Source organism: Mus pahari, chromosome 13, assembly GCF_900095145.1.
Source record: "Mus pahari chromosome 13, PAHARI_EIJ_v1.1, whole genome shotgun sequence".
Lineage (NCBI taxonomy): Eukaryota > Metazoa > Chordata > Mammalia > Rodentia > Muridae > Mus > Mus pahari.
Window position 1 is genome coordinate 87,412,140 of NC_034602.1, and position 16,278 is coordinate 87,428,417.

A 16,278-nucleotide genomic window follows, 5' to 3' on the forward strand; every position below is an offset into this window, starting at 1 on the left:
AGCTCTCCCCATCAAGGAAGAATTGCAAATATAAAAGGAGGCAGCACATAGATCAACAGATGGGAGAAATGTCCCGGATAATGGTCAAGTTCGTACCCTACAACAAAGCAATTAAAGTGGAATTCAAGCATGTGTGCACAGAGTCACAGCAACAGATGAACTCCATACTGAAAAACTTTCATGTCATAGGATATAAAATGGATATTTTTTCCCCCAGGAAGATCTCTGAAATTAGTTTTTCTTGAAGATGAACCACAGCATAATTAGCTACCTTTCTGGTACATAATGCAATACAGACTCTTACCATGGATCTCTTAGATATAATGAGTCATTATATATGAGCTGAAGGTGGTGTGATTGTCTAAGTAATATTGATGGGTCAAGAATCAGGTAAAGTATTTCCTCATATTAAGTTATATATTGGTATTCTCCCTCCATTAGTTATAAATTGGAGTCTAATGAAAGGCACAGATGTAGTATCCAGTACTCAGAGACTCACTTAATAACCCAGGAGTACCAAGAAAATGTGGGCATCCCAGGGACAGCTCTGAACAATTCTGTTAAAAATACCAACTATGTGGTCCTTAGCATGGCCTTAGTAGGAGGACAGAAAACTCGGGCAGCCCATCTCTTGTGTGCAAGGAGCTCCCTTTCTTCCTAGGGGACATTCAAAGACCCTTTAAAGTTTGTCTTCGGTTTATAGGGTTCCTGCTAGAGGATATCAGTGAAAATATGTGAGCCTCAGGGAGTTTTAGTCAGAGGTAAGGCAGCTTTGGATCAGTTTACACAAGAAATTCAAAGCAGACCCAGAGACAGAGGTATGAATAGTGGTAGGAGCAGAGTGGAGCAGAGAGATCCAAGTATGTGTGGACTCACACAGACACAGGCAGACATGACCTTGGCTTGTGAGTTCATAGAAAGGGAATGCTTAAGGCATCTGCCTTACATATGTGCTCTATGATTGTCACAAGCATCATTCTCGGCACACACTACAACAGGGTCCCACATGTGCCTTCAGAGTAACTGTGTGTTAAATGCCATGGATTTATTTTTATGAATAAAATTCTGAGAGAACTCCTGAGACCATTTAATGTCATTTTGAAAACATAAAAATGGAAGTAAGACTGAGAGTTGCCATCAGCAGCCCTGAGAAATAGGGTCATAAAAATGTGCAAAAGAAGGAAAAAATATTTGTATCAACATTCCCTTCCCATTCGTTTTAGCTTTGTGCTTTCAGATGCACTGGGGAGCTGGTTGTCTATGTTAAACATAAATCCTGGTGTTTCCTATAGGAAAAGAACTATAATTGGCTGGTTGCAACAGACAGCACAAATTACTTCAGGTCCAGGAAAACCAGAGAGCACACTAGCTCTCAAGAGAAACTTAATATCTATACTCCATTTATAACCCCTTCAGATCTGCAAGGTTTATTTGTTTTGCTTGAACGTGGGAAGATAATTATGATAGTGTAGAAAAAAAAGGTAATTTCATTATTATCAAAGTAAGTTCATTACCAGCTAGAAATTAATAAAGAAAAACCCAGTCTGTCTTAAAATTCTACATTGAATTTGCTTACATAATAGCTAAAGCCCAATTTATTATGTTTTACTATTTGAGCTTTCTCTGGAAAATAAGAGATGTAAGGATTTTAGATAATCAGATGTGTCTCTGGATGATTTGCGGGTGTTTTCCCTCCTGCTGTAATTATGCAGCCTGTCCTGCAGATCAGCAGAACATGTGTGAAAGCGAAGAAAACGGAGCAGAAAGAACCTGTTCTTCAAGAACTCTTTTCTTCAAACACAGATTTTCAATAAAACCATTTGGTGGCAATATGAAATCGAAGAGATTCTTGAACAACCCTGAATTGCTCACTTAAAAACATGTTACTCTTTCTCTGAACTCTACCTTGTTATTTTATGAAGCTATTTTTATTTAGAAATATCATTTCTTTTTATGTGGGGGTTTGTTTGTTTGAGGAAGTACAAAGTTTCCCTTGAGCCACTTATCAGCTTTTAAAAACATATTTCCATAACGTAGATCAATTGTAAATAAGCTTACACTTCAAAAGATAGACGGGTCACAAAAAAATTTCAAATGCATTATTTTGAGCTGATGCTAAGACTTTCAAATTGAACTCATAAGAAAATTCCTAAAAGTTATTTTTGACATATTTTAAAGATACCCAGTGTGTGAAAAGTTGTGACTTTTTAAAAAATTCTATTCAGTTATTTAGCGTGTGTGGGGTGGTGTGGTGTGTGTGTATGTTTGCATGCTATAGCACACATGTAATAGTCAGAGGAAAATCTAGTGGTGTCAGTTCTCTCCCTCCACCATGAGGTTCCTGGGGATCAAACTCAGGATCTTAGAGTTGACTGCAGGCCCCTCTGCCCACTGGCCCTTCTTGTCAGCTCTCTTCTCACATTTTAATAAAAAACTAAATTGCTGAGCAGGATACTTTTGCAAACCACAGCCACATAATACCTTGCTCTAACGTTATTAGGTTAATAATTTCCTTGCTTTCCATATTTCGCTAATGCTTTTAAGCTAAGAATTAATCTAACACCATCTTGATCTTACTGGTGTAAGACCTTCCCGTTTCTTCCTGCGCAAAATGAGAGAGCGGGTTAAAACCTTGTGTCTGGGCATGAGGTGTGAGCCCACGGGCCCACCTGATGAGAGCCTTTTCTCCGAAGTACTCCCCTTTGTGCAGCGTCTTGATCAACTGTGGCTGATCGTGGCCCTCCGTGCTCTGCGTGACCTTCACCTAGAGCAAGAGAGACATTCGAAGCAGAGATCAAAGTAAACGAGGGGTCTGAATGCACAGCCGTCACACAAACTCACAGATCTGTCTGAAGTGGGGAAAAGAAGAGGCCACATCAGTGGTGCTGTAGTCCGGACAACACACCACACTCTGCTCTGGTTCCGGCAGGTATGAGACAACCCTCTGTAGCAGGGGAATCTCTTCCCAAGGCGACCATTCGAATAACCTCCCAAAGTTAGTTTTTATTTGTTATTTGATTTTGATTTTTGAGGCAGGGTTTCTTTGTGTCGCCCTGGCTGTCCTGGAACTCGCTATGTAGACCAGGCTGGCCTCAGACTTGGAGACTGCCTGCCTTTGCCTCCCAAGTGCTGGGATTAAAGGTGTGAACCACTATACCTGATTCCAAAGGACAATTTTAAGAATGTAAATCCAGTGATTCTTCCTGGAACTCCTCATAGCAAATAACATTATTCTTATAGGGATTTTTGTTGCTTCAAAAATTCTAACAGTCTTGATGATTTAGTCGGGAATCAGTCTGAAGTTTGCCTACAGGTAGGGTATGTCATATGGGCCTCCAAGACAATGCCAAATTGGATGTGGTAAAAAGGCTGAGAGCTCAGTGTTCATTTCAAAGGGACCCACAGGCTAGGACGGCTCAGCACGGAGACTCGAACTTACGGTGTTCTCTATTTGAGCTAGAATTAGTCCTCTTTAATATGTTATTAGCCATTGTTTCACACTGGCTAGAGTTCATGATTGATATATACGTCTCACCACGAATTAATACTTTGAAATGCAATTCTTTTATTAGCCAGAATTCTCTTGAAGACTGAGATGTTGCCCTTTGAGCTCATTCTACTGAATTGCTCGTCATACCTGTTATATTAGAACATTATTCCAGCCCCATACTTGGCCGTTGGGCTGACTGACAATCAGATGCTCTTTTCTAGAAAGGGACTCTAGAAACAAACCAGTCACTACAGACATTACACACGGTGAGGCTTCCCCAGAACATAAAGTAACCTGTGTGCAGTCACTGACAAGGTACTATGTCATCTGTGGTCCATCAGGAGTAGCCTGTGTATTCATCTCCAATCCTGGGCCTCTGAGAGAAACCCAGAGACTCTAACAGAGATGTCTCGTCACCCTTCCAGTCAGAGGTTTCCTCCACAGCCACAGAGAGCACCACTACACTGTCAGCACGCTGAACCCAGCAGAGGTCTTTCGACTTAAACTTGACTTAGCCTTTACCTTTCCTTTTGCCAAAATGAAAAAGGTGCTCCCTTCTTCTCCTTCTCTGATGATGTAATCTCCTTTGTCATAGTATTCCTGGTGGGATGAAGAAGAACAAACAAAACATCGGATCAAGTGAGGTCCATGACTGAAGCCATACAGGAAACAGAGCCCTTTGTGTCTTTAAGTGTGGACTGCCTGTGAGCTTACCCTACGTGTGTGTCGTCAATGCTGTGGTAAAAATTAAAGAGTGTTGTTTTATTAATCAGCTAGAAGACCTGTGCTTGTTCTTATCTTTTCTCGGGAAACCTTCATTTGCAATATTCACTTTCAGTTACCAGGAGCAGAGATACGGTGAGGAGAGAGAACAAGACGACAGCCGGGGATACCATGTGATCTCTGAACTGCAATGTCTAGTAACTGTCTAAGGAGTAGGTCCAAGGTTCAGAAAGGAACACGTGATTTCATGATAGCTTGAAAATACACCCAGTGGGTATGAGGAGAGGCAGCCTCTGTTTCTAACTCTTTGTGAAACAATACCACCTAGAGAGTGCTCATATACACAACTGGCAGCTCTGCTATGCGCGTTGTTTCTAAAGGGGCTTCATCAGAAAAGTTCCCAGCAAGAACAGAACCTACATGTGCAAATTCTGGCTTTAGTGTTGATTTATTCTCATGAAACTGCAAATGATCACTTCTTTCTTTCTTTTTCTTTCTTTCTTTTCTTCTTTCTTTCTTTCTTTCTTTCTTTCTTTCTTTCTTTCTTTCTTTCTTTCTTTCTTTCTTTCTTTCCTTCTTCCTTCCTTCCTTCCTTCCTTCCTTCCTTCCTTCCTTCCTTCCTTCTTTCTTTCCTTTTTTGTACTAATTTTCCTGTCTTTCACACATAGTTGTGCGATTTGAGAATTCTTGGTGAGAAAAAAGTATCCACTTGACAGAGCCCAGCATCATGGGACACAGACAGATCACATTGACCCCCTTCTATGTTGTCTTTGTTTGAGGCTGTCTCAACTCAGAGAAGTAAGATGGATTTCTTAATAATGTCTACAACAAAATTTCACTCATTTGTTTCCTTTAGACTGGAAAATAAGTTCTAAACTAAATCTACTTTAATGTGTTTGCTCTTCAAAACATTCCTAGTCAATTAAGCAAAATGAGCAAAGTGTAATAGAACAAATCTTTATGGACTGAATATTACTCCTCACATCAATGAATACACCTTTTATTCTCGTAGCAGAGTATACACTTAATTAGACATTTCAACATCTCTCAGAAGGACACATGAAGCCAAAAGAACCAGATCATAAACCCAGTTCTACATCGAATTGCTTTTAACTGAATACATCACCTGAGTACCCTAACCCTCAAAGCTATAGCTTTGAAGTGTTAGCTTTCTGTAGCTTCTAAAACCAACAAACCCAGACCTACTCCCTTTGGTTGGCTTAATGTTTCTGTGGATCGGAAAGCCCTAGGACAGAGGAGAACAGCGGCTTAAGGCCTTTCAGGATCCAATCTGAGTTATTAGCAGGAGCTGCATTCCATCCTGAAACCTCCAGGCACAGGATATCTTCCTCAAGTTTGCTGTGATGGCTGGCTGGGTTCCTTGTGGGGACAGACTGCATTTCCTTCTGGGCTGTCAGTGGGGAGTCAGCAGGGCTGCTCTGAGCTCTTGGAGGCCTCTGCCAGCTGCAGTCTCCTGGGCAGCTTACAGCAAGCACAGTGTGTGGGATTCCTACTCAGGGATTCTTCCCTAGTTTCCACTTCCGGTTCTGCATAGAATGACCCTCTTTTTCAAGGGCTTCTGTATTTACATTCAGCCCATCTTCCCAACAAGGGGTTGGAGGTGGGGGCGGTGTGTGAGTGCAATTCTGTATATCCCCATAAGAACAGTGTTTTCTGAAACATTGGAAACACCTTAAACACGGTGAATGTTTATTTGATAACTGATGTATTAAGGAAAGGGACTGTGGTATGTGGTTTATGGCCACATCTCTGGACCTCAGTTGGCCCTTCTGTATCTACAGCACCCAGCATTTTCTGAGGATGAAGTCGAAATGGTCATGAATTATGGGAGAATTATTTGGTACACACCAGGCACCGAGTGACTGTTCATTGCTGTGACGGGATGGCAAGCTGGCTCTCAGAGTCATCTCTGGCTACCCGAGGAAGTGATGCATCTGTTGTTAGCATTAACCATATGGTTAAATTATGTCCTAAAGAATAAGGCAGAAGCAATGCATATCACTTCCAGGCCAGACCCATGAACCATTCCATGTGCACAGCCTTAATGGCATGGCCCGGAGGGACCTTGAAAGCCATTTGCTTAATGACGATGGCAAAGTAGCCATCAGTTTACATCCCCAGATGACCGGGTGAACCTCACACGCCCCCTGGACTGGTCTGTGAATGGGAGATGAATTCTATTTTACACAAACAGTGAGGTTTTATGTTCCCTTCACTTAGCCCAGCTCTTGGGTTTTTTTCTTATTTCATATTTTTTATCAGAAGTCTTCTCTATGGAGATGCTCCATTTCATAGTGGCAGTAACTATGACCCTTTAGGAATGACCACACCCCTACAATTCAAGGTGTCCTCCTCCTGCAACTAATTAAAATACCAGTCACTTCAGTGAAGTGGCAGCTTTCTGCCAGGTGGACCATAGCTGAAGATGTCCCTTACCCCCATTCCGATCTCGGTCCCTGTCACGCACATGGAGCAGAAACAACATGAGAAGCTTCTGACGGGCTACCGGGCTGTCCTTGGACTATTACAAATCATCTTACATGTACAGAGGTGTGGTCTTAATTCCTAACAACCAGCAAGTTCAGAGGGTACAAGCTTGAGAAGGAACATTGAGAAAGAGCCTTATAATTTCTTAAAGGGCAGTTTCCCCTGTGGAATCAGCCCAGGGATGGTTCTTTGTCATCCTAAACCGTGGAAGGAAGGCAAATAATACCTCCCAGTGTGTCGACAGCAACTCCTGGACCAGGAAAGCTTGTGGAAATAGGTCAGACCAAAAATATATGGTGGTGAGAACTGGCCGTGGTGCTGGACTGCCCAGTATTTGTCAACTGGGGAATGCAGCCAGTCAGGCTAGGGCAGCCACCGCAACCAAAAAGAGAAGAGCAAACAGTGCGGTAACGGCCCTGCGGTTATGTCGCAAAGGGACCCTTAGAAGACCAAGAAGCCATGGGCATTTTCCCTGGAATAAGGAATTCACTTCACATGTTTGCTCGATATACCCATAAAGGTATGCACACATAGACACTCACGTAAAATATAAAGTGTCTTTGAAACCATCACTACACTTGCTCCTTTGATTTTGCAAAACTGTTCCGCCGAATCACTTCCGTGAACTAGTCATGATCTTACCACCCATGGTCTGAAAAGGAGTCTTTAAAGGAGGGTGTCTAGAAGCCCGAAGAGAAATGTAACATACGTGAAAAAAAATAATAATAAAAAGAAGGAAACAAATTTGAGAGCAGACTAGAAAACCATACAAATGGATGGTGGCCCCTACAGGCATTGTGTTGCATTGTGTTTCATTGTGCTGATGTGGCAAAAGGCAAGAAATTGAGTTTCTACTCATAAAAACTCAGGAGCGATGGGGGAAAATCAAAGTCCAGACTTCCTCATAATATAGAGTTTGTGCTATAAACCTTCACGGCAAAGAATTGTTGATGGCAGGCAAGATGTAACACATATACATGTACACACACACAGAGAAGCATGTATGTACAACTCATTCTCAAAACCTGTTTATAGAGCTGGGGAGATAGTTCCGGCAGCAAGGTGGCCGTCTTACACAAGCACGAGTACCTGAATTTCTTCCCCAGAGTCCATATGTTTGAAAACTAGATATGAGAGTACTTGTCGTAATCCCAGCACTAGGAAGGCAAAGGCAAGAGGATTCCTAGGGCTCACTGGCCAGCCACCTTAGTCTAATCCAGCCAGGCCAATGTGAGATCCTGTTCAAGAGAAAAGGGGGTTGGTGCCCAAGGAATGACACCCTCCGATGGTCCTCTGACCTTCAGACACATGCACATACACATGTGTCCACACCTGCACACTCACCCGAACTACACATAACGCACACAGAACACTCACCCAATACACATGCAACACACAGAAACCACTCATCCACATTACATACAACACACACACACACACACACACACACACACACACACACACACACAGACTAGACTTTGCCAAACATGATTGAAAGTGGAATTCCCTGGAAGGGAGAGGCAGACCACGGCACACTTTACGAAGCAGGCTTCTCGATCCATTTTCACACCTCAGTACTTCTCAAACCATAAGGAGCATAAGAATCCCACTGGTGAAATGCTCAAACTGTGAAATTGGCATGCTCTACCAGTTTCTGACTCAGTACTCGAAAGGCAGTACCTGCCTATCTATTGGCAACCCAGATCTGCAATAGAAAAAAGGCATTCACATTACTGTACCCCACCTCCCTTGGTACAATGGGAGCTCTAGGAAAGGCATAGGGGTGGGCATTGGGGTGTCAGAACTAAGGGCCACTGGGTCAGATTCTAGAGCTCTGCCCTACACAAATTCCATGCTTCGCCCTGTTGTTGACATGGAAGCAGACACTGTTGCTTCCCCTGTCTTCTTCATGACTGTGCAGACACACAAGGTACATTAGTTTTCATTATCGTCCACTGTTACCACCACCCCAAACTTGCATCCTCTCTTAAGGTTATCTTTAGACAAATCCTAAAGCATAGCTGTGACTGTGTGCCATTATTCCTACTCCTGTTCTGGTCAGAATGTGAGCAGGGACTTCCAGAAGATGGCTGCCTCCCCAGCTCAATGCTCTGGGAGACCTGTGTTCAAGAAAGCTGATAAAAAACAAACAAACAAACAAACTGAACTATCAGAGACACTTGGTGGTGGAGTTCACAACGTCTTAAACACAAAGGGTATGAATGAAAATGAGGACATGATCATCGTTTCTAGGTGCGGTAGAGGAGACAGGTTTTATTGTAGATATAAGGGACAGTTCGGCCAAAGGCATCTGGAAGAGTCCAGAGCAAGGAGAGAAAGAAGTAGACTAACATGACTGAATGGGGCCATGAAAGTAGAGAGAGAAGAAGAGTGAAAGAGGTGAAGAAAAAAGAGCAAGAGAGGGGACCGGAGCTGTGAGAGAGGGAGAAAGAGGGAGGGAGCGAGGGAAGGAGGGGAGGACGGAGGAAAGGAGAGAGGGAGAATGAATAAGGATCAAAAGAGCCAGTTGGGAAGGAGAAGGGAAGCCCTACCCCTGAAAACCCCGCCCAGGAGCCCCGCCCCTGGAAGCCCCGCCCCTGGTCTGGAGACCTTTAGAGGCCAAAGTAAGAACTAAGAGTCGCCTCCGGTTCTGAATGGACCTGGTGGTCACATGCTGCTTTGTCATGCTAAAAGGCACCAGAGTTAAGTTCCTTTGGAATTTGCCAGCTCTACAGCTTGATTCAGGAAGCTCTGATCCTCGTCTCTCCACCTTTCTCACCCCACACAAAGGACAAAACAGCTTCCCTACCGACCTCTAAGCGGCCTTTCAGACACCTCTTTTCTCAAAAACTGTGGAGATGGTTGCCTTCTGAGAACTCAGCTGGAGCTTTATCACAACTCCCTGCACTGGGGGTTGACTGTGGGGAAAATCTGTTTTGTAAATTGAGCGCTTTTTTTTCAGAACTAAACAGACTCCATTACTCCCTCGCTAATGACTTCCACATCTGAGGCTTTTCACACATGACTGGGATGCATTTGTTTGCCAGGTGTGAATAAAGAGCCCCTTTATGCATGGTGCTGCTGTCTGCAGAGGCTGAGATGTAATCAAGCTCTCCTAGCGTGTTTTAAAAGATGAAGCTTACAAACTTGAATTATGTGCTAATTAGTGCTGAACTCTAGTCCCATCTATGTATTCTGTGGCTGTCGCCTATGGCCGCTATAAATATGTCTAATTGACCATATATTTTTAATGACGCCAAGTTCTCATAGTCACTGTCAGCTCGGAATTTCCCTCCGATGAAACCACTCTATTAGTACTATATTAAAAACAGACTTTTTTAGGTTAACAACAACAACAACAACAAAAATATGTACATATTGGGCTTCTCTGGCCTGAAAGGAAAAACACCCTAAGAAACTGGGATGAATTATTAATTTGTAACATCTGTGATTGGTTTAGGTTACACTGGGAATGCACAGTACACAGACTTGTGGAATCTGACTTTATGTCTGAAGTTCCAGGGGACAGGAGGTGAGGCATTGTGCCCCCATAGCCTGCCCTTTGACTATTCAATGGGTTCCATGACTGTACATGGAAACATTACTGGTGTTGCTTAGGTTTAGGATAAAATAGTCCCTGTGTCTTTTTCAACACCTATGTGTTTACACTATGCTACGATTGACAGGGGTATGAATTTGTTAACAGGTGGGCAGGCTTTTTTTTTTTCTTTTTCTTTTTCTTTTCCTTTGTTCCCACTGAAAGCAGCTCTGTCTAAGCCTCCCATCCGGCTGAGAAACTGCCACCAAACCCCTATTTCCTCTTCATTTCCGAAAGTTCGTTTTTATTTTATTTTATTTTATTTTATTTTATTTTATTGGGTTTCAATGAAACAGAACCCCCAAGAAAGTAAGAGGGGCTATTTGCTTTGAGTTGTAATCTTCGAAATCTGAAGTGGTTTACATGAAACGTGTATCATAAAAAAACAAGGTACATTCTAAAATCTTTTTTTTTTTTTTTTCCACAATAAGGCTTGACGAGTCTTAAACTAAAACCAGCCATCTGGGGGATGCCAGGAATAAGCTTCTGAACACACTCCAATCTGTCATCTGCCTCTAGATATTGGAATAGGTAAAGTACTCAAGCGTGAGCTCTTAATATGTGTTTCCATGGTCCACAGTGCTGAGTATAAACTGCTTCCGGGCTGGCTTCTGGGCACCTCCCCCACAGCCCCAGCATCCTCCCCCACAGCATCAGCATCCTCCCCACAGCATCAGCATGCCCTTTCTGAACCCTGCTTCCTAATTATGCCTCACTGACTCCTTTATATTGTGAAAACTCTGCAAGGGATTGTGATGTTAATGGGAGAAAATCAAATGCCTCGTGAGTTAGGCAGATTGGTTGTATAAAATGTACTAAAAAGATTAAAATATGTAAATCAAATTTCACTTTACACATGCAAATTTCTTTCTGCAAGTTCCAAGTCTATCTACCTAACCCTGGCTGGCCCCTAATCTCAGTGTGAGCTGGCCTAAAGATTTCTCACAACTGGACATGGCTCCTGCTCTCTGGAGTTAAAATGTTCTCCCATCTTTTCCTCTTTATTCATTTACATTACTAATAATGTGAGTAGGTTCTAGGATCTAATGATATATATGCAGTTTTTTTACTTTAAAATTTCTTACCACTTCCAAGCAGTCAATGATCTTGGTTAGTTTGTCTTCAGGTAAATTTTTCAACAAGGAGACACTTCAAAATTAAAAAGAAATCTTAAATTAATTATCTTTTTTTTAATTAAACAATTTTTTTTTTGAGAGAGAGTCTCACAATTTAGTCCAGGCTATCCCCGAACTCATGATTCCCCTGCTTTGGCCTTCTAAGAACTAGTATTACAGGCATACAACACCACACCTAGTTCTTAGTTATGTCTTAGAAAATACGTATTTCATACAGATTCTAAATTCTTATATTCTCATACTATTATAATAATACACTTCAGTTTTTCCAATGTAAACATTCAAATGACTGAAATTGCTTAAATAACAGAATCTCTTGACAATGGGAAACAGTTCATATATACTGTACTCTTCCAGGCTTTTGTCATAGGTCAGAAATGAAGGTCTCATGGCTACAAAGGGAACAGTGACATCCCACCCACTGCTAAGCAACTCATATCTGGAAAAGTGTTTGCTTCTAGTTCCCCATGTCTCTTCTAGCCCAGGTGGATTACTCTATTCAAGATGGAAGATCAGGTTTTCATCTAACTCCCTGTAATTAGGTAGACTGAACCCATGGGAACATGAAAATTACCAGTGACATATTCTTTGATTATTAATCTTACTGTGCTGTCTTTTTAAATCAGTGTTTCCAGAGGCAGGTAACAGGAACATTTGAAATAGAATACTGAAGCCCATTTATTCTTTAAAAAAAATCATGAATTTCCCTCAGCACGATTAACTAATCTATATGATTAGATTGTTTTATTGAATCAATTTCTGTCTTACACATTTTTGGCACCATTGGTATCAGTTCTATAAATGGTATTTCTTTATTACTATCTACCATTTGACACCCTTACAAGAAATATTATGCTACTCCCCAAATGCAGGACTTTACTGGCTAGTTTTGTGTCAACTTGACACAGCTGGAGTTATCACAGAGAAAGGAGCCTTAGTTGGGGGAAATGCCTCCATGAGATCCAGCTGTGGGGCATTTTCTCAATTAGTGATCAAGGGGGAGAGGCTCCTTGTAGGTGGGACCATCTCTGGGCTGGTAGTCTTGGGTTCTATAAGAGAGCAGGCTGAGCAAGCCAGGGGAAGCAAGCCAGTAAGGAACATCCCTCCATGGCCTCTGCATCAGCTCCTGCTTCCTGACCTGCTTGAGTTCCAGTCCTAACTTCCTTTAGTGATGAACAGCAATGTGGAAGTGTAAGCTGAATAAACCCTTTCCTCCCCAAACTGCTTCTTGCTCATGATGTTTGTACAGGAATAGAAACCCTGACTAAGGCAACGACTAAATCTTGTGATGGCGGGGAGCTCAAGGCAGATTCTTGCACATATGTAACATGGGGCACTAGGCCAGAAAACATGTGTGAGATCTGTAAGAATGCCTGAATTGGTGCACTGGAATTGCTAAACACCAGTGTGAGTCCAGCTAGCGAGCATATAAATAAACGCACAGTGATGGGTAAGGAATTAATGGGATGCAAAAATGCCTCCATTCTTACAAGTTCAAAGTGAGTTAAATCAAGCCAGAAACCTGAAGAATACCTATGGAACAGTCACTAAACTTCCAAATGCAGGAGGAGAGGAGAAGGGCAGACATCTGTGATGACATCAGAGTCCACAGGTACTGTGGGGACATCTCTAACTTCACTTACTATAATAATGATAATGTTATCATTCCCTTACAATGAAACTTATTCATTCATTTAAATTTATTCTGATTGAACTATGTGTATAAAATTGTACCTATTTATAAGGTTCTTTGCAATATTTCTATATATGCATATATGTGCAATGTTTAGATATGGGTAAACATGTGTCCTCTAAGAATTTATCATTTTCTTATGGTAAGGACATTCAGAACTCTTCCTCCCAGCTTTTTGAAATATGCATCACATTGTTGTTGTGTATAATCACCTTATGGTGCAATATCACAACTTTTGACTCCCGTCTGCCTTAGCTTAGCACCTACTGGCCAACACTTACCCATTGCTGTTGTAAGCATCTGGGAAGAACGACTCTGCTCTCAAGGGCTATGCAATGAATTCTCTCAGAGCCTACATCTGAGTGCGATTATGCAGCACTTGTCTGTCTATGCCTAGCCCATTTCACTAAATAGAACATTCCCCACTTTGAGTCATGTCATCCCGAAGAATGAGTTTTAATCTTTTTCTTTACGGTTAAACATTCTTCCATTATGTGTACCACATTTTCTTTATCCATTCATGGCTGATGGTCAATTAGATTGTATCCATTTCCTGGTTATTCTGGATGGTGCTGCAAAGAAGATGGAGACACAGATGTCTCCTCCAACATACTGATTTCATTTCCTTTGGATGTATTTCCTAATGGGATTGTTAGTTTTATGAGGTTTTGTGATTTACGTGTATATCACAGTCCTTGTGTATTGCATTCCATATATAAAAAGAGTGTATTATATATAATGAAACAAAAAAAAAAAACCTGGCATTACCCCAGAGTCGTGCCTCCCTGTCGAAATGGAAAACAAAACAAAACAGAACAAACGCAGAACTCGATTTCCACAAACGTATGAAGGTTTTCCTTCTGGTCGGAACTGGGATCCATGAATAGAAAGCCTGTCACCTTTGGGAGTGGTGGGTAAGGATGAAGAGAGGTCTCAGTTCATCACCCCTCTCTGTGGACAGGGCTAGGGTTTACCTTGTTCACCACTGAATCCACAATGTTTGGTATCCAGAAACAAATATTTGTTGAATGGACGAATGAAATAACAAGAAGAAGGTTGGAGTAATACCTGCGGAGCTTCCTTCACTCACAGAGCACACTGAGTTCCCAGGGGACCATGACTCTGTAGAATGGTTTGTGTTTTAGCTCAGTCAGCTACATCCTGTGGCCACTGGTTAATTCCTGTACTCCTTTTTTTTTTTTTTTTTAATCTCATCCCTCAGTGTGGTTTATTTACTTTAAATGCTGACCTGGGACATTCAGCTGCAGAATTTTGAGATCACCTATATTTAGGTAGATCCTAACACATGATAGCTAAGGTACGTGAGAAACGACACATCTGCTTCTCATTACTGCAACCCTTTGTCAGGAGTCATTATTGTCTCTACGAGGGTATGTCAAGGAGATGTTCTCTAAGACCCGGCATACTGGCTGTGTCCTGCTGATTGCCAATGTGTTCATGCCTATGACCCCCAACTACATGCTAGGTGTGATAACCCTAACATTACTGGCCTTGCAGGCTGGCTATGGAAGATCACACTACTAGACTGTACTTAGAAAAAAACTGGAAGCTTACTTTTGGAAATTACAAGATGCATAATTATTGATACACTTATCCTAAGTACATTTTATCACATGCCGTGTCCCAAATACCAGAGGCTGTCAGAAGTCTCAGATGCAAGACTACTGAACATAGTGTGTGCCCTCTCAAAACTGGTTATCTCCTTAAGCTCGCTTTTGAAATCATACAGACAAGTGTTTCCCTGGAAACTGACTCACTGGTGATGCCACAGTACAGGGCATTTTACAAAATCAACTGCCCTGTGAATGCGGCGACTTAGTAACGGGGTTTTTTTTAAGCTGCTACAAATAATGGTTACTTAGAAGGTAGTGTGCCTTTGCAAATGACAAAAGTGATGTCACCTGTAGAGCAAGGAGAGTAAGATAAACTAATCGTAATGTTCCAAGTGGGGCTGGTGAAAGGGCTCAGGGTACAAAGTACTATGAAGTCTAGACTGATCACCTGGGTTGGATTCCATGGAAGTGGTCCTCTGACTTGTACACGTGATATGGCACACACGTGAGTGTGTGTGTGTAATCAATCAATCAGTCAATCAATACATTTTTAAATGTAATAAAAATAACTAAAATTAATATTAGAAGAATTAACCTTTTGGTATACTTTCTGAGATCATAAATGCTTTTTCAAAGCCAAGTGAACAAACTTGGGTGAATTTTTGGGGTGTTTTTGCATTTTTTTTATGCTATGGCCCCTTCAATACTAAAGTAAAAGAAATAGCAAGAAAATAATTCAGCATACAAGCTAATAGGAAGGGAATACAATTTTTAGTATCCGCTGCCATTTGTAGCAAATTTTCTCCTTACGTTAACACTGTAGAAACTGCTTAAGTGGGGAAACCATTAAGGAAATCATTTCTGTGGTCAAATTCAACCTGTGTACAACTTCTGCACTCTCACCCGCCAAGCGCGCACTCTTACCTTCTGAGGAAGTTTCTGTATTCCTCATCCCGGGCCTGGGCTGTTCTCCTCATAATGTTCTGGAAAACCTCTCTATCCAGTGCCCAAGTTTTAACATTGGTAATCGCTTTAGAAAATTCAAGAAAACAATACAACAGTGTTTAGCACCAGACAAAGAAAACATTCCAAATGGTTAATCACTGAGTATTTACTTATTGGAAATGTATTGTTTAAATATGCATATGGAAGGAAATAATGAGATTGTGGGTAGTTTCCTATCACGTCAGCTCTGAAGCCCACCAGAGTGTTCTTGAATCATGTCAGTCAGCCTGAAACTGATTCAACATTAAAGAGTTTGTAAGTAAGTAACTGAAAGCTAAAAGTGTGTGAAGGTGTGTCTTTCTATGATGTTTAGACACCACTCCCTAAGAGCCAATATCGTCTCTAAGAATCTCTACAGTTACTTTTATATAAAATGCACACAAACGATTTTTAAAGATAGAAAATTTGAGGGCAAAAAATTTTATATGGGAGACTTTAAAAGCAAGCATAATATCCAAACTGACAGGCAACAGAAGAAACTTCTTGGAAAAAAAAAAGATGTTTAGATACATTATGGTTGGAAGATTTAGAAAGAGGTTGCAGAAATGACT

General features: G+C 41.5%; 1 protein-coding gene across 1 annotated transcript in view; it reads right to left on the reverse strand.

Moving 5' to 3' along the window:
• Prkg2 (protein kinase cGMP-dependent 2) overlaps window positions 1-16,278 on the reverse strand; it is a 106,703-nt gene that overhangs the window by 47,119 nt on the left and 43,306 nt on the right. The window contains exons 5-8 of the mRNA XM_021210645.2: window positions 15,647-15,752; window positions 11,405-11,468; window positions 4,013-4,090; window positions 2,670-2,764 (exon numbers count right to left, since the gene is read on the reverse strand). Coding sequence (XP_021066304.1) covers window positions 2,670-2,764; window positions 4,013-4,090; window positions 11,405-11,468; window positions 15,647-15,752 — 343 coding nt within the window. The remainder of the gene's footprint in view (window positions 1-2,669; window positions 2,765-4,012; window positions 4,091-11,404; window positions 11,469-15,646; window positions 15,753-16,278) is intronic.